Source organism: Pyrus communis, chromosome 2 (assembly GCF_963583255.1).
Source record: "Pyrus communis chromosome 2, drPyrComm1.1, whole genome shotgun sequence".
NCBI classification, from domain to species: Eukaryota; Viridiplantae; Streptophyta; class Magnoliopsida; order Rosales; family Rosaceae; genus Pyrus; species Pyrus communis.
This window is the reverse complement of record NC_084804.1, coordinates 22,086,510-22,105,323: the sequence shown is the minus strand read 5'-3', so window position 1 is coordinate 22,105,323 and position 18,814 is coordinate 22,086,510. Positions and strand designations below refer to the sequence as shown.

At 46.4% G+C, this 18,814-nt stretch overlaps 1 protein-coding gene across 3 annotated transcripts in view; it reads left to right on the top strand.

Annotated features, from left to right (window-relative positions):
* The first annotated feature begins 2,559 nt into the window (after positions 1-2,559).
* Positions 2,560-18,814, top strand: part of LOC137726415 (carboxyl-terminal-processing peptidase 2, chloroplastic-like) — a 32,465-nt gene continuing 16,210 nt past the window's right edge. Inside the window, exons 1-5 of one of the 3 annotated variants that reach the window (XR_011067631.1) lie at positions 2,560-3,137; positions 3,658-4,018; positions 4,333-4,455; positions 4,650-4,858; positions 5,293-5,389. Coding sequence is in view for 1 of the 3 variants with exons in the window: in XM_068465342.1 (XP_068321443.1) it covers positions 4,354-4,455; positions 4,650-4,858; positions 5,293-5,296 (315 nt within the window). In the remaining 2 variants the exon portion in view is untranslated. Of the gene's footprint in view, positions 3,138-3,657; positions 4,456-4,649; positions 4,859-5,292; positions 5,523-18,814 lie in introns of those variants that run through there. The other 2 variants (XR_011067630.1, XM_068465342.1) reach the window with 2 other exon arrangements.

Genomic DNA, 18,814 nt, shown 5'->3' with positions numbered 1-18,814 from the left:
GTTATGATTTGTTAATAAGAGCAGTTCCACCGTGGTGTATTACCCGGTGGACTGGCGATGGAACAGGGCCAAATAGGCCGGGGGATAAGGTCCAGCGTATGCCAGCCCGAGGGACAGGCCAGGCCCGAGCGACGGGCCCCGCAGGGATTGCCAGCCCGAGAGCCTGAAGGGAATGTGACATGGGCTGACGTCAGGATGACGTCAGCCATAATATAAAATTAATATAAATATAAAATATTAATATAAATATAAAATATTAATATAAATATAAAATATTAATATAAATTTAATAAATTAATAAAAAATTTAAAAAAATGAAAACCCAGAACTCCGGCTCGCCGGAGTTCGTCGCCGATACACCCACAGACAAATGGCAAAGACTAAACCCAAGGATTTCAACTCGAAAAACATAAAAAACCAGATAATAACTCAAGCAATTGAAGTAGTGCAATAACCTCATCTGGGTTTGAGCAATGGAAGCTTGAAGGTCTCGGCTTCAATGGTGGATCGCCCAAATGGTGCTCTGATGATGCATGCAAGGATATATTCGAGTTCCTCTCAACCAGGGGATTGAGATTTCAAAGTTTGTTTGTTTGTTTGATTTGCTTCAGTTTCGAATAAGAAGAAGGATGAAAAGGAAAGGGAAGGATATATGGATCGGAATCTGAGCTTATGCCTTGGCGTTGGTCCATTTTGTGATGTGTGTGTGTGTGTGTGTGTGAGAGAGAAGGAATAGGAAAAGGAAGAGTCGGTCCATTTTGTGATTCATATGAGAGAGAGAGAGAGAGAGAGAGAGAGAGAGAGAGAAGGAATAGGAAAAGGAAGAGTGTTGTGGAAAAAAGTTGAAACGGAAGAGGAGTAGGAAAAAGGCAAAAGGAAAAAAATTAAAAATTATTTCGTATTATTTTATAAATAAAAAAATACTAATATTTTATTATCAATTGCTAATGCTATTTAGTGTAGGGGTGGAGATGCAAAAGGTGATTACTGTTTATTTAAGACAATTACTGTTCCCAGGTGGATTGAATAATGAATTGCCTGGGAAAAGGCTTGGAGTTGCTCTAGTGAATTATCAGGTACGCACCTCTAAAAACTTGCGCTGGAAAAGGCACAGTGACCATAACGACGATAGTTGTGTGCTTGACTTAGATCACGATGATGATGGTGCCCTTGGACGATAATGTCGGAGGACGTGTCGTCCGAATTGGGTTAGGTTTGATTTGGTTTGGCTTTTGAATTAGTGAAATCGAAACTAAACCAATAACTTTCGGTTCGGTTTTTTTTTTTCCGGTTCGGATTTTTTCGGTTTTGGTTTGGTATTCGGTTATGTTTTTTTTTTCTTCAGATTTTGATTTTTCCAACCCACCTATAGTTACAGGAATGTGAATTTCATCTCAGCTCTCACTCCATTATATATATTGATTTAAATAACATCTTGTATGTTCATCCCAATCGATTAATCTCTCACTCTCTCCTACCAAACCTACAACGATTCCATGCCACTAATGGAATATCATATATCCTCCTTAGGCTCCATTCATCCTCTTTGATACGCTTAAGATTAAATACGTTATGATTTGTTAATAAGAGCAGTTCCACCGTGGTGTATTACCCGGTGGACTGGCGATGGAACAGGGCCAAATAGGCCAGGGGATAAGGTCCAGCGTATGCCAGCCCGAGGGACAGGCCCGGCAGGGATTGCCAGCCCGAGAGCCCGAAGGGAATGTGACGTGGGCTGACGTCAGGACGACGTCAGCCATAATATAAAATTAATATAAATATAAAATATTAATATAAATTTAATAAATTAATAAAAAATTTTAAAAAATGAAAACCCAGAACTCCGGCTCGCCGGAATTCGTCGCCGATACACCCACAGACAAATGGCAAAGACTAAACCCAAGGATTTCAACTCGAAACACATAAAAAACCAGATAATAACTCAAGCAATTGAAGTAGTGCAATAACCTCATCTGGGTTTGAGGAATGGAAGCTTGAAGGTCTCGGCTTTAATGGTGGATCGCCCAAATGGTGCTCTGATGATGCATGCAAGGATATATTCGAGTTCCTCTCAACCAGGGGATTGAGATTTCAAAGTTTGTTTGTTTGATTTGCTTCAGTTTCGAATAAGAAGAAGGATGAAAAGGAAAGGGAAGGATATATGGAACGGAATTTGAGCTTATGCCTTGGCGTTGGTCCATTTTGTGATTCGTGTGTGTGTGTGTGTGAGAGAGAGAGAAGGAATAGGAAAAGGAAGAGTCGGTCCATTTTGTGATTCATATAAGAGAGAGAGAGAGAGAGAGAGAGAGAGAAGGAATAGGAAAAGGAAGAGTGTTGTGGAAAAAAGTTGAACGGAAGAGGAGTAGGAAAAAGGCAAAAGGAAAAAAATTAAAAATTATTTTGTATTATTTTATAAATAAAAAAATACTAATATTTTATTATCAATTGCTAATGCTATTTAGTGTAGGGGTGGAGATGTAAAAGGTGATTACTGTTTATTTAAAACAATTACTGTTCACAGGGGGAATGAATAATAAATTGCCTGGGAAAAGGCTTGGAGTTGCTCTAATGAATTATCAGGTACGCACCTCTAAAAACTTGCGCTGGAAAAGGCATAGTGACCATAACGACGATAGTTGTGTGCTTGACTTAGATCACGATGATGATGGTGCCCTTGGACGATAATGTCGGAGGACGTGTCGTCCGAATTGGGTTAGGTTTGTCAGAGAAAATAGGGGAACTGTGATTTTGTTGTCGACAACAGCACCCCCTCGCCTACCGCCGTTGATTCGCCGGTCACCACCACCTTGTCTCTAAAAAAATTTGGTCTTTGGATGCCCAATTCTTCAATTACCTCTCCACGCAATTCCACATGGTGCTTGATGCACAACTTTAATACGAGGGTGAAATGGGAAGTTTGTGGGATAAATTTTTTAGGTTGGCTGTGGAAAGATATCTTTTGGTTCGAATGAAACTTCCCATTAGATAACGTTCTCAACGGAAAAGGGAGAGCTCTCCGGGTGCGGACTCTCCATTCTTGGAGGTCCTCGCTAGCTGTGCAACTGCATCTTCATCCCCTCATTTCCTACAAGAACCACCGTAGCTCCACCTCCATGGCCGCCACTCCTCCGCCTCAGGTACCCCTTCCCCTCTCGCTCATCGATTTCTATCTAATTCATGTCTCATTTTAGCTCTCTTTCTCTGGGCATAATCTGCAATTATGGAATTAGAGAACAATATAGTTGCGGAATTACTTTTTAATCATAAAATTCTAAAGCTTTTCGGGTTTCATCTTTTGCGAAATTACGTTCTAATCAATGGTTTGATTGCGGTTACATGAGTTTAAATTACTTGGTAGGTGCTCCAAGAAGATGTCTTGCTTTTCTATTGCAACTTGTTTGGCGTAAACATCTAGTTATAAGTCTTTAAATCATTTTACGAAGGAAAATATACGACTAGCTAATCGTTTCTAATTATTTTTCTTAGGACATTATGGTGCTTATTATATCTATTCAGGCGGTTTAGTAATATATTGTAACTTTCCTAGAGTTTTAATGTTGGAAATTGATACTAAAGGTGCTCTATAGTGTATGCCGGGCGTTATCTAGTTGTAATGGGGACTCCCATAATTACACTTTTTAACTGGACTCTTTGCAGGTGCTGCAATGGAAGTATCTTCCAGTAAGGATTGTAGAAGCTCGAGCAAAGTCTCCCTTAATGTGTATAATGACTACGTCGCTTAAGAGGCCGATAAATTATGGTAACAATGACGGGGACTTTAAGCACAGTTTCTTGATTCTACCGGTGTTGAGGCTCAGTCGGAGTTTTGTTTGTCAGGGTGGTTTGTTTTCAGCAAATTATAGTAAGGTCAGGAAAAAATTTCGATTGAAGAAATATGCTGGCAGTCTCCATGAAGTGCTAAAACGTTCAGAAAAAATTAGACGGCTTGTTTTTGTTTTCGTTGCTGGACTGATGTTTGTCATGTCAGCTTCTCTTTCTGTTAGCGGTACTCCATCCAGTAAGTTTATGTTATACGGTAATGGAGTACTGATAATGGAGTAATGACAACCCAAAGTCGTGCAATGTTAAGGGATTTACTTTAATCTGACTTTGAGTCACCTAAAGTCCGCTCTCATTTTTGTTTATACTTGTCGTTTCATTTTCCAGCTTGAAATTTTTCAAGATTTACTGATCCTACCATTCCAAGGGCTCCATTCACTTGACAAACCATTATTATACTAAGCTGTAGTTGGGTTTTGCATAAAAATGAGCAAAGCTTTGTGCCAGCTGGATCACTTCATTTAACTGATAATTTTATACTTATCTTTCCAGTTTCTACCTCTTTAAATCCTAATGTTCTATTTGCAATCAAATATGGCAATTAAGAAGATGCTTGACACATTGGAGGATCCTTTCACTCGGTTTCTGGAGCTTGAAAAGTTCATTACTCTACGGGTACAATGATTTTCTTCTTATACTATTAGTGTATTAGAGTAGTTCATTTTAGCCTGAATAAGAATCTGATGCACCATTAGACACTACATCAAACTCACTCTACAAATCAGTCATTATCTTAAGATACATTTCTTCAGTTGGATTTGAATATAGTTGTTGTTCCTGAAATCTGTTAGTATCTTCTTCAAGGGCAGCCTGGAACTCAAGGTGCTTTTACAGGCGTAGGGCTGTCAACTGGCTACCCTACAAAACTTGATGGATCAGCTGCTGGTTTTGTTGTTATTTCAGCTTCCCCAGGAGGTCAAGCAAACAGAGCTGGCATGTTGTCTGGGGATGTTATTCTGGCTATTGATGATACAAGTACAGAAACAATGGGCATATATGATGCTGCAGAGCTGCTACAGTGAGTTTCTTACACTTCCTTCCACTTAACCTGTCATTATAGTAACTATCCATTAAGTATTAGGATTTAATGGGGATTACTCGCAATCATTTAAAAATCTGGAGAAGCTCTTGACCTTGGGTCCTTTGAATTTGTGTGTGGGTCTAGTTACTTGTAATTGAAACAAGTGTTTTCAGAATCATGACTTGTTTTTCCCAACTAAATTTTTATTTATTTTCATTTATATCTATTTTTTTCCTAATTGTTACTGGGGACCTGAAGGAAGTACAGTTAAACTAACAATTCGTAGTGGACCTGAAATAAAGCACTTGGATTTAATGTAGGTTCAATTCTTCATTCATCCGTGCTGAAATATTGTAATATTATTGTCTAAGGAATTATTCGTTCATTTTTATTTTTGTTGGGGATAATAATCAAACTCTCTTTGGCATAAGGTGATAAGGAGCATGAATGGTCTGGTTGCAAACGGCTGGGACGCTAATCCTCCGAGTCGGGGCTCAAGCAGATGTCCGTGGTCTGACATCTCGGCTGGTATTCCCTTTTTTCTTCAATCTTGCAACTTTGTGGTTGGTAATGGGGAGAGGCTGAGGTTTTGGAAGGACGGTTGGTTGGAGGGTGGACCGCTGAAAGAGCACTTCCCATGATTATTTTTGTTATGTAGGACTGTTGACTCTAAAAATTACAAAACCTACGTGGCGCGCAGGCCGAGTAACTAATAAGCTAACTACGTCATTCGGTCGAATGCGGGGCGTGCCAACTCGTCGGCCGAGCCTGGCCGAGGAGTAAAATTTGTTGATGTAGCTTTGAGCGCGTCGTTGACTTCTCTATCTTGCGATTGCGACCGAGGAAGGAACGCTCTCGGTCTCTGGGTTCTACAGCCTGAAGACAAGGCTGCTAATTCTGCGGAGTTCACAAATCGTCCGAGCCCGATTCGGTCACTGTGATTATATTCGTAAGAGTATAAGCACGTCAAATCGAGACCAAACTATATGGGCACAGGTACTCAAACGTGATGTATGTCTTGATGGTAAACGTAGTTCGACCGTCGGAATGTCGAACCCTGAAACTCACTTGTGAGTATCCTGTCATAAAACCACTCGGCGTCCAGTACGCCGAGCAATGCAATTCGTAACACCTGACTATGCCGAGAAGGCTAGCAAGGTGACCTCTGCCAATAAAGGTTCGAAAACCCCTCTCGGCCGAGACTTGGATAGATAACCGGTCGACCTCGACGCAGTGCTGTTTATCCAAACTGAAGGAGCTTCTTGGTCGGCTGATTCTGCGGCAGCTGTGCTGTTTATCCAAACTGAAGGTGCTCGCCGGGTGCTTCCACAGTGCTGTTTATCCAAACTGAATGTGTGTCGGCATGAAAAGAAAAGGAAAAATCTCAAGGTGTTTGAGAGGTTTTGCGCAGGGCAATTGTATGCTGATTTAAAGGTCCTTTTCTGTTGCATGATTTCTTGTATTTATAGTGCCCCATTCCTTGAAACCAATTCTGATTTGGATTGGGAGTCCTTGTCCCATTTTGCCTCTAACTCGAGCAAACCTATTCCTACTGGGATTCTGAATTTTCCTTCTTTTCGGGACTCCATTCCCTGCTGGTCGAGAATCCTGGTCGCACTAAGACTTCCTCGACCTTTCCTATTCATCCAGACTACTTGGGATAGGATTTGGCCGATCCTGCCAGCTGGCCCGAGATTTATTATTCGGCCCATAGTATTTACCATCACCTTGGGCCGAGCACATCCTGCTGCTCGGCCCAGCAATAATATTTTGGGCCCAAACATTGCCCCCTCGCTTCTGAGGTCGCCGACTGTTAACTCTTGGTCGGGCCTTGGCCTTGAAGAAGCGAAAACGTTTATTGCTTTTGTGGATTTTACTTCCTTAATGACCATTATTCCTGCGCATTTATGAGACATGATTGCACTTTCCTCGTTGCCCCCAACGCGTGGCCACGTGTAGATTCTCCGCCGCTCTTAAAACTTTCAATCGTGGGCCTCGAAACCGTGCACTAACTAGAACGTCTCATCCTCATTAATGCATTAAAACTGGCGCCGCACGCAATCGTGCGTCCTGGATTTTCGACTCCTCGATCCCATCTTCGCAGGTTCCCAAAATATCCGAAATGATTGGAACCTTTCCCGGTTAAATTTCCCCCCCAAATTAAACCAGTGCTTTTTGAATTCCAGTGCCTTTCGAATTCCAGACGTTTGATATTCATTCTGAAAAGCCTATAAATACCCACATTTCTGCCATTCGCATCTTACGCTTTCAGAAACTCCAAAATCCCAATTTTATCATACTTGTTTGTTTAAGCAAAAAAAAAAAAAAATCCTTCCAGTTATTCTTTCTGTGATTTCTTCTCCAGTTTTCCTTTCTGCAATCTCTTTTTCTTCCAAACTATCTCCTATCATCTCTTCCAATGGCCTCCTTCATCTCGAAACTCTCCGATGAAGTCAACAAGTGTAAAGATTTCATCGATCGGAGCGCCGTCAAGACGCTTCGATTTGAAAATGATATGGCCACCACCCACCAGATTCTGGGTCCCCTCTTCAGAGACGCAGTGCCGTCGTCTGTCACTAACCTGCTCAAGGAGCTGTGTTTAACACCCCTGCTGCAGGGGTTCGACTGGTCGAAGTGGACTCTGGCGCGGCCTCAGGGAGCCTGGCCCTCGACCACCACGGCTTGGGCTGCCTGGGTCGACCGAATGAGCACATTCTTCTCCAAGGAGTGGAAGGCTCTCGGCATCTACGATGCCATTATTCTGTCAACCATGGAGATTGCCATGGACAAGGAGCTGCTTATGGCGGCCCTGAGTTTATGGTGTTCGGCCACCAACACCATGGTCCTGCCTTTCGGCCCTTTCGGCCCCACAATCCTCGACGTCTCGGCCATCCTTGGGACTTCCCCGATCGGCCTTCCTATTGACGCCGCCCTTTCCGGATACCCTTCTCCTCTCGACCTGAAGGCACTATTCGACGAAAGGGCCGTCGAAACGCTAAGCCGGGGTGATCGGGAGCCCTCAAGGGAAGAAGTTCAGAAGCTCCACAAGAACTTCTTCAATTACAACACTCTCATCCTTCATTTCGCCGGCCGAGGCGAGGAAGGCCTTAGGAAGGGAGAGCACGAGGCCTTCCTCTTCTACTGGTACAACAAATTCATTTGTTGTACCAGGTCGAACAAATGCCTGGTGGAGAACATGTCGGTGGCCCAGGCATTGGCTAATGGTCGCTCGCTAGCGCTTAGTCCAGCCATACTCGCCAACCTCTACCGTTGCCTGGCCGAGGCGACCATTGGCAAGATCGACCCGCACCAGAACGGACCCCTCTGGGTGTTCCAACTCTGGTTGCAGGTTTACTTCTCCACTCTTCGACCGGAGGTTCCTGCCTTCCAGCGAACGGCCGCCCTCGGCCTTCAACTGGCCTCTCAACCGGCGCCACTTCACCGAGCTGACGAGGTTTTCAAACACTTCCTCGGCCTCGACGTCCTCTCGGATGACGAGTTCCTGGTATGCCGGCGCCAAGAGTACCCATCCTCGCTCAGGCTCCCTACGACAGCATGGGCCGAGTCCGAGGATGCGGGCATCCGCCAGTGCTGGGGGTCGTTTGTCCTGGTTCGCGACCTTCCTCTTGGTTGCGATGCCCGCCGAGCTAGCTGGGAGGTCTACCAACCTCATTTTGTCGCCCGGCAGCTCGGCTATCTTCAAGGCTGCCCTGTCCCCCTGCTCGCCTCTCGGTCTCTCCTGAGTCGGGGGCGTCTTACCGGTTCCTCCGAAAGGGAATGTAAGACGTCGGACCAGGATTTCCAGGAGAAGTGCAGGAAATTTCGGCTTCGGCCGACGGTTCCTGAAACTTTGGGAACCGATACCTTCGGGGACTGGTGGGAGGAGTATACCGGCGACTTCTTTGGCGCCCCGGCCGAAGATCTGGTGAGGAAGATCTTTGGCGACCGTCCCAGGTCAACATCCTCGGCTCAACCTAAGGAGTCGGCCCAAGGTAGTCTTTCCGTTTTTCTTTTCTTTTTTTTTTTTTTTTTTTTTTTTTGTTTCTAATTACCTTGCTCTTCAGGGGGTCGTGGGTCGAGGACGGTCGAAGTGGTTGCCGCGGTGGCAAGGACGAAGAAGCTGGTGCCCAAGAAGAGGATCCTTGTCACCGAGCGGACGGTCCCTTCCAAACGCCCCCACCGAGGGGCCGAGCCGGCGGAGGAGGCCCCTCGCCCTTCTAAACGCGTCAAGAAATTGGCGAAGAAGGGCGACCGGGAAATTCATGTCATCCTCAGTGACACTACTGGGACGCTTGCTCCCGCTAGCTCTCCATCTGTGCCGGCTGCCCCGGCATCTCCAATCCCGATTCCTCCAACCGTCTCCCTGGCCGATCCAATCGTCGCACCCGCTCCAGCTTCGGAGCCGGTCGTGGCGCCTGAAATGGGGAAGTCGGCTGTGCCTGCCGAAGCACCCTCGACTCCAACGGTCGTTTTGGAGGTATAATTTTGCTTCCACTTGTTTTTTTTGGGTTTCTGGTCGTAATACTAACTGTTTTCTCTTTTTGTTCAGGATGTCGAGAGCGAGAGTGACGAAGTCTCGCTACAACGCCGCCGTCGACCAGTCAACTCTCCTCCCGTCCATCCTCCTCCGGTAGTCGAGGCGACCGCTCGACCGCGTTCTCCTGCGGCGGATCGTGGCAAGAGACCTATGGCCGATCCTGAGACCACGGCCGAAACGTCGATCCATCCGTAGGATAAAGATCCTCCCATTCCTCCACAGGAAGTCTCTTCGGCCTTTGTAAGTCTCGTTTCTTTTGTATTGATTTTTTCGTGACACATGTTTTTTAAAACTATTAAATGTCAGGTGCCCGAACATTCATTTCACCAGCAATTTTATGCGCCGAGGGGTGTTGTCTATATTTCCTGGCCGCCGTCGTGGCCATCAAATGTAGATGACCTCCATCGGCCGCGTGAATTGCGTAGCGGTCTAAGGCACTGGGCTCGGCCATTAAGTTCCCTGGGTTCGAGCAATGACCCAGAGGGCATGGCCGAAGTCTCCTCTCGGCAGGTCTAAAACAATTCCCTTTTTCTTTATGCACTATATCACGACGTCTTACTTTCCTTCACAAAGTTTTTCTTTTATGTGCAGCCATCGTGGGAAGTGGAGCTTGACGCTCTTCTTCAGAGCACGACCGGTGAGGCCGGCTCTTCTGCAGCCCCTGCTGAACCGGCGGGAGCCGTGCCCGAGGCCGAAGTCTTCGTGAAGCTGCACGAAGTCCTATCTCTTACTGCCTCCCAAGCTCTCCGGCGCAAGGGCCTTGACTCCGTTGGAGAGTGTCTTAATGACCTTGCCAGCGGTGGTTACCTGAGCACGGAGGGTATCTCTTTCCTCACCGACCTCCTGGAGCGGACTCGGCAACACTTTTTTATCTTCGAGCGAGCCCTACAAGCTGAGGACGATTTGAATGTGGCCAAGGTCGCGCATGAGGCTGGCCGAGTAGAGATGGAGGCTTTCAAGGCAAAGAAAGCGAAGCTGACCGAGTTTGATCGCTAGATCTCTGACCTCCAGCGTCAAATTTCTGACCTTCAACGGCAAAGGTCGGCTACTGCTTCCGAGCTTGAGAAGGACTTTGAGGCTAACAAGGCTCAGCTGACGGCCTTCGCTGCCGGCGCACGGCGTATCCAGCAACTGCAGTGCAACAAGAAGACGCGGCAAGCGAAGTGGCTGGAGCTAAAAGCTGCCCTCGAGACTTTCCTTCCCTCGACCCCTTAGGACTCTACCATTGTATTTGTATTTGTTCTTCTTGTAATGATTCTTTCGATATTAATACAATGGTCGTTTTGCTATCAATACAATGGTCTTACTCTTGCATTTCCCATGTAATTGGATAGTACTTCTTTAAAAACTTTCCATTAATCGGCAATTTGTGAACTGAACCCGTCCGATCTCTTAGATGATATGCCCCCTTGCCGAGGACTTTGTGCACGATAAATGGCCCTTCCTAATTTGGCGACCACTTACCAAATCTGGGGTCTTTAATCCCAACAGGCAACACAGTTTGCCAAACCAATTCTCCTTCGCCGAACGTTTTTTGTCTTACACGCTGATTATACGCTCGCTCGGCAATTTTCTTTTGTGCGACCAATAAGTTACCCGCGTCGATTCGACTTTCTTCTAAGTCTTCTAATTCTTGTCGCATCGCTTGACTATATTCAATACTGCACACATCACTTTGCTCGATTACTCGCAACGAGCTTATACTCAACTCGACCGGTAACATAGCGTTGTGTCCATAAGTTAACGCGTAAGGAGTGGTTCCAGTGGCCGACCGGGGTGAAGTTCGGTATGCCCATAATGCTTCATTTAACTTCAAATGCCACAACCCAGGTTTCTCTTTTACCATTTTTTCAAGGATGCCGATCAACACTTTATTGCTTGCCTCGGCCTGCCCGTTTGCCTGTGGGTAGTACGGCGTAGATTGCTCGAGTCGGATATTCAATCTTGCCGCGTATTCCTTAAACCTATCGGCCGTAAATATAGTGCCATTATCAGTTATGATCGTTTCTGGCACACCGAATCTAGTCACAATATTTTCCTCTACGAAGTTGCATACCTTTTTAGCAGTTAATTCGGCGTATGACCTTGCCTCGACCCACTTAGTGAAATAGTCAGTTGCTACAATTATCCACGCGTGTTTCGCTGCCCCCGATGATGGCGTGATTTTGCCAATTACGTCCATTGCCCAACCCCTGAACGGCCACGGTTTAGTAACCGAGTGTAGCAATTCAGCCGGGGCTCTTTGCACGGGTCCATGAATTTGGCATGATACGCATCTCCGTGCATATTCGATGCAATCCTTTAATATATTGGGCCAAAAATAACCGTGTCGTCGGAGCAACCAGGGCATCTTTCGTCCAGATTGGTGTGCCCCGCAAATTCCTTCATGTACCTCGGCCATTGCTTGGGCAGCCTCGTGTGGGCCGAGGCACAATATTAGTAAACCATCCTCGCCCTTGCGATATAATTCATTTTGATACGACATGTAATTCGTCGCGAGCACCTTCGTTATTCGGTCGTGTTTCCCATTGGGGTTATCGAGGTACCGTAACATCGTCTTTCTCCAATCATCTGGTTCTACTTCGACAGCACATACTTCTATGGGATCTCCTCGTTCTAATAGGGATGGGAGCGACATTACCCTTGTACGTATTACGTGCGCGCGTTGGAGAGCTTGCTGATTGATCAAAGCAGGGTACGAGCGTTGGCCCGTGCTTGCAATTTCCACAATTCGACCTAGTTTGCCCCCCATGAGTTGTGCTCCGGAGGCGATCTGGGCGAGTTCGTCGGCGTCAGTATTGTGGATACGTGAAATGTGTTCAAATGTGATTCGTTCGAACGACTCGGCCAGGTAGGTGGGGACCATGTGATAGGGAGCTAAAGTACAACTCATGCAACGAAACACGCCGTTCAGTTGGTTAATCACAAGTTCGGAATCACCAAGGACGAGAACGCGGGGAGCCCGCAGATCGTGTAAGACATGGAGGCCGATAATGAGGGCTTCATACTCGGCCTGATTGTTGGTGCAGCTGAAATCTAACTTGAGGGAAAAATACCATCGGCAGTGGTCAGGCGACTGAATTGCGATACCGACACCTGCCGAGGTCGAAATTCTGGAACCATCAAAATGCATAGTCCAATGGTTATTGCGTGTGGTGACGAAACCGATGTCGACGTCGCCTCCCTCAAAACCATAAGGGGATGGGTGTTGTGCCAGGAAATCGGCGAGGGCTTGCCCCTTGACGGCCTTTTGGGGTACATACTGAAGGTTGAACTCAGATAAGGCGAGCGTCCATTTCCCGATTCGGCCTTTGACAATGGGCCGAGTCAGCATGTAACGAATTACGTCTGTTTGGGCGATGACCTGCGTAACTGTTGGGATCATGTAATGCCGAAGCTTGGATGCGGCAAAAAACAACGCTAAGCAAAGTTTTTCGACAGGTGAATAATTAAGCTTTGGGGAATTCAGGTTTCGGCTAAGGTAAAAGATAGCTTGTTTACACCCGACATTATTATCTTGTCGAGGAGACAACCAATGGATTCGGCAGCTGCCGAAATGTATAATTTAAGGGGTTTGTTGCGACAAGGTGGAACAAGCACGGGTGGAGTGGAAAGGGCCACCTTGATTTGCGTAAACGCAGTTTGATGCTCTTCGCGCCATTCAAATCGGTCGGTCTCCTTCAGTTTAAGGAGTGTAAAGAATGCTTTCATTTTTCCGGCTGAATTGGCGATGAAACGACGGAGGAAATTTATCTGCCCGAGTAACGATTGGAGCTGTTTCTTTGTCGTCGGAGGTGGGGCGCTAATGATGGCGCAGGCTTTATTTTCATCGACCTCGATGCCGCGATGGTGCACCAAAAATCCTAGGAAATTACCGGCCGAAACCCCGAAAGCACACTTGGCCGGGTTCATCTTGAGGTTGTTCTTGCACATGCGAAGGAACGCTTGCCTCAGGTCGTCCAGGTGTGTTTGACGACGTTTGGATTTTACGACCACATCATCGATATAAACTTCGACGATTGTACCGATTAAGTCGTGGAAGATCATATTCATGGCTCGTTGGTATATGGCGCCGGCATTCTTGAGGCCGAAAGGCATGACTACCCATTCGTAAGTACCAAGTGCCCCCGGGCAACGGAAAGCCGTCTTGTGGACGTCAGCTTCGGCGATGAAAATCTGGTTGTAACCCGCATGACCGTCCATAAAAGATAGCAGTTCATGATTAGTTGCGGCATCAATTAATAAATCTGAGATCGGCATTGTATATTCGTCCTTGGGAGTAGCCAGATTTAGATTACGGAAATCGATGCAAATGCGAAGGGCACCGTTTTTCTTTAACACGGGGACGATATTGGCCAACCATTCGACATACCGAGCGGTCCTAATAAACCCGGCTTTTAGAAGCCGAACTAATTCTTCCTTAATGCCGAGTTGTACTTCGTTCGAAAATCGGCGAGGAGGCTGTCAAAAAGGCTTACACCCCACCTTGATGCGTAGCTCATGTTCTACAAGGTTTCGGTCGAGGCCTGGCATTTCATGATAGCTCCATGCGAAGCAATCTTTAAATTCCTGGAGTAACTTACGGAGTTCGACCTTCATGGGCGGTGGGAGTAACGCGCTAATAAACAATGTTCGAGGATCATCGGCCGTGCCTACGTTTACTTCTTCTAATGGGTCCTTGACTTGAGGCCGATGGTCTTCGAGTTCGGCCGGCGCAGCCTGAACTTTATCGAAAGATAGAGCGGGGCCGTATCTGCTTCGGCCAAAAATTCGATTAAATTGATGCCGGAATGTGGCTGCTTGGTAATGGCGTACCAATGGGCCAGCAGACGTTCCATTGTGGATGAAACCGCGGCCTGACGCCGTTCTTGTGTGGTGTGCTCAATCATCGGCATTGGTGACTAAATCTGCCAAACCAAGTCTCGCCGAATCCTGTTGGACAGTCTCGGCGCCGACCTCAATCACTTTCTGTACCGAAATTCTCGTCAGCCGTCCATCCTCGTTAAGGCCTTGAAGGGTGATGTAGCCGACGTGATCATCATAATAGCGAGCCTGAATCATGTTGGTCTCAAATGGTTGGTTATCGGCTGGGTGGACTACGACCGATTTGCCATCCCAAAAGATGAGGACTTGATAGAGTGATGAAGGAATGCAACTGGTTTGGTGGATCCAGTCGCGGCCAAGTAATGCGTTATAATCGGTCTTGGAATCAATGATAAAGAATGCCGTCATGTGTTGATAACCGGCAATGCTAACTTCCAACGGGAGCACCCCTTTGGTCTGAGACTTATCACCAACGAAGCTGCTCATAGTGATCCCTGACGGAATGAGTTCATTATCAGAACGGCGTAAAGCCTTCATGACGGATATTGGCATAATGTTGATTGTGGCTCCACAGTCGACAAACACTTTGGAAATGGGAAATCCTTCGATGTGAGCCGTGACATACAACGGCTTCAGGTGTTGGAGATTAACCGAGGGGGAGCGGGGAAATAGCTCGGCCAAAGCTGCCTTAAGGTTGTCCCCGCTTCAGTTTTCTCTATCGTCGTCGTTTGCGACGAAGTCTACTTGTGTTGCTTCCTCGGCAACTACGTCTCCGTCCAAGAAATTCGACTGGTGGGTACTTGGTTGGAATTCAGCTGGTAGGACGTGGATCATACTGATCTCCATATGTTCGAGGACCGAGGGGCCCATTGGATCGTGGTCGTCGTCTTCTGCAGAACTAACCCCCGTAGCAGTCGACGGAACATCCTCGATCAAACTTTTGAGTTCCTCGGTAAGAACCGGTATCTGAGACGTGGGAACCAAATCGAGTGCGGGTGGGCTATTTCCCTCGACGATGTTGACTGCCGAAGATTTATGTTGATCCTTTGTTACACGGGCTCGTTCTTCATAAGCAATACGGGCGTTCCTCGTGTCTAAATATGTATCCAACCGTGCTATCCGTTTTTCCTCGTCGGCCGTGAGGCCGAAGAGCGATACGGCCGAGAAAACTTCGAAATGATAACGCAAATGCTGGAGGTCTTCAAGCGAAAAGGGTAATTCGGCGGCGTCGATGTCTGTATAGGGATCGACCTCAAAACCAAGACTCGAGCCTCCCGTATATGTTGGAACCTGGCTTTAATTGCTGGGTCGGAAGTTTTCTGGATAATTTGCTCGGCATCAGGGTAAGTTAGAGCTAAGTCGAGGGCTTCCTGATATGCCTTGGGGAGTCCGTACAAGTCATTTGCGGAGTATTTCTTATGAAACTCTCGCATGTATTCCAGGGATTCACCGAGGAATGGAGGGTGTAAGTTGCGCCGTATTTTGATAAACGGCTCGCGCGGTGGTAACGGAGAAAGTTTCCTTTCGGCCTCTTGTCTAAAGTACTCTAGACGAGCTCTCGTTTCCCCAGGCCGGAGAAGGATCTTGATACGTTTCTCAGCCTCCTCAATGGTGGTTTCGAAACCGGCAGCTGCTACTTTCTTCCCTTCGGCCAACTCGGTCATGATAGTCGGGGTTGGCCGTTCGCTGATGTTGTCCACGGCCTTTTTTGGTTGCCACTGGTTGGAAGGGCTGGCCTGCGCTTCTCGTCCCCGAGCCATGCAATCTATCCGTTGACGACGACGTTTTTGGGATTTGGACAGCGCCGTATATAAGCCAGTCGGAGAATTGTAACTGTACCAGCGTTGATCCGATGTCCTGGGTGGTTTGAAAGTTTTGCGATTGGCTGGTGAGCCCGAACTGTTGGTATTGCGCGAGTAGTAATCCTCATTATAGAAAGGTGCGTCGAAATCAAGACGCCGCCTGACCGAGGTTTGGTCTGTCGGCTGTACTTGTGGGCCGAGTCGATCAAACACTTGACGTCGTGGACCTAATCCCTTTGATGATGTTGTAGAGGCCGTGGGTGGTGTTGAAGACGTCTTCTTCCCAGGTTCAACTGGTGTTTTACAATGGTCACATAAAACCTTTTATCCATGAGTTTCGTCGGAACTTGACCTCGTCATATGCTCATCGGCGGGTGGCCCCGATTGTTCCGTTGGTGGTGCATTTGAAAAAATATCAAGCTGTAGTCTTGTGCGACCATTCCGTTGACGGACATGTTGCACCGGGACGTATTCGGCCTTCCCTTTGTTTTTGGGAAGGTGAGCATCCACCATACCAATTGTTGTTGAAGGGAAAGGATTAACGTCGACCGCCATCTTTTCCGGAAATTTCAACTTTCCTTTTCCGATCCAACTTTGAATTGTGTCCCGGAACACAACACAATTATTGGTTGCATGCTTATTAGAATTATGATACTTGCAGTATATCTTTCCTTTTAATTCATCGGCCTTAGGGATAGTGTGTCCCGGCCGAAGCTTGATGATTTTTGCTGCCAATAATTGATCGAAAATTGCATCAGCTTTGGTGATATCAAAAGTGTATACTCTTGATGACTTACATGTTTCCTCGGCGGCCAAACGGGTTTTGGCGTCTTTGGTATTTACTTGCGCCAAAGCCTTGCAAACATAGGGTTTGTCTATTACTATCTCGGCCGCATCCACACTAGCATACTGAGGGTCTTCACTTTCGGCCGATGCATAGCTAACCGTGGGGTTCTTATACAACGTCTCCCAGGATGGTGACTTTGATATCTTTTCTTCTCGGAGCAGATAATCATATTGGTCGACGTGTTGAGCAAGTTCGTACATATCTCGAATATTTGCCCCCAGAAACTTCTTTTTGTACTCCACGTCTAATCCGTTAAGGGCGATCCTGACGAACTCCACTTTGCGGAGTGGTACTCGGCACCAATTCCTGGCCGACTTAAACCTTCCCCACCATCGTCGTCGCAATCTTCGACGATCCCTTCTACAAACATGCCAGCCGTTTGATTCGGGACTGCTGGGTTATGAGGTTGCCCGCCGAGACAGATTTCATTCTTTCGGCGTGTTACACTTGTGGCCTCGGGCGACGCAACAATGATCGGATTTTTTGTAGGGTGCAAATCCTGCCCAAGGCCTTGCATTGGCAAGTCAATTGTTGACTTTCCCATGGTTGTTTTCTTCTTTGTAGACCGGGTTTCAACGGTCATGAACTCCGAAGGTTTAGCACAAAGGTCCCACCGGGCGTGCCAAAATGTTGACTCTAAAAATTACAAAACCTACGTGGCGCGCAGGCCGAGTAACTAATAAATTAACTACGTCCTTCGGTCGAATGCGGGGTGTGCCAACTCGTCGGCCGAGCCTGGCCGAGGAGTAAAATTTGTTGATGTAGCTTTGACCGCGTCGTTGACTTCTCTATCTTGTGATTGCGACCGAGGAAGGAACGCTCTCGGTCTCTGGGTTCTACAGCCTGAAGACAAGGCTGCTAATTCTGCGGAGTTCACAAATCGTCCGAGCCCGATTCGGTCACTGTGATTATATTCGTAAGAGTATAAGCACGTCGAATCGAGACCAAACTATATGGGCACAGGTACTCAAACGTGATGTATGTCTTGATGGTAAACGTAGTTCGGCCGTCGGAATGCCGAACCCTGAAACTCACTTGTGAGTATCCAATCATAAAACCACTCGGCGTCCAGTACGCCGAGCAATGCAATTTGTAACACCTGACTATGCCGAGAAGGCTAGCAAGGTGACCTCTGCCAATAAAGGTTCGAAAACCCCTCTCGGCCGAGACTTGGATAGATAACCGGTCGACCTCGACGCAGTGCTGTTTATCCAAACTGAAGGTGCTTCTTGGTCGGCTGATTTTGCGGCAGCAGTGTTGTTTATCCAAACTGAAGGTGCTCACCGGGTGCTTCCACAGTTGATGCGAGATTTATACGCACACAAATTAAACCCTCTTTTTGACAAATGTAGTATAACTATAAGTAGGGATCGTTCTAGACCGGGGATTAGGAGGGCTTGCTAAAACCTTCTAAATTGACTTAAAAACATAAAAACTAAATTAAAATACTCTTAACAAGACTACTATGACTCAGAATGGCTTTGAAAAACTCAAATTGTCTAAAACAATCAAATTGACTTAAATAGAAGCTAGAACTTGATTTAGACGAATTTGCAATTGTTTATGACTCCAAAAGCTTAAAGATACACAAATAAAACAAATACGAATGATTACGACTTAACAAAATAGGGGGGGGGAATTGTGGTTGGACGATATTAAATTAAAAAGACAGAATATAATTAAAGGCAAAATGTAAATATGAATGTGATAAAAATATGGATGATGGAATAGCCAAGGGGTTCTTCTCCACACATGTTACACTTGCAAACAAAATTGATTCTCAGTTGGTCTTTCGATAAGTTGTGAAACTCAATGCTCCAAGTTAATTAGATCCGCTTAGATTAACTTTCAGATTTCCCTAAATTCGTTGGATTGAATGGAATACGCATTACAACCAAATTATTCTTAATCAAAGTCCCTAACTATGGAATACGCATGATAGA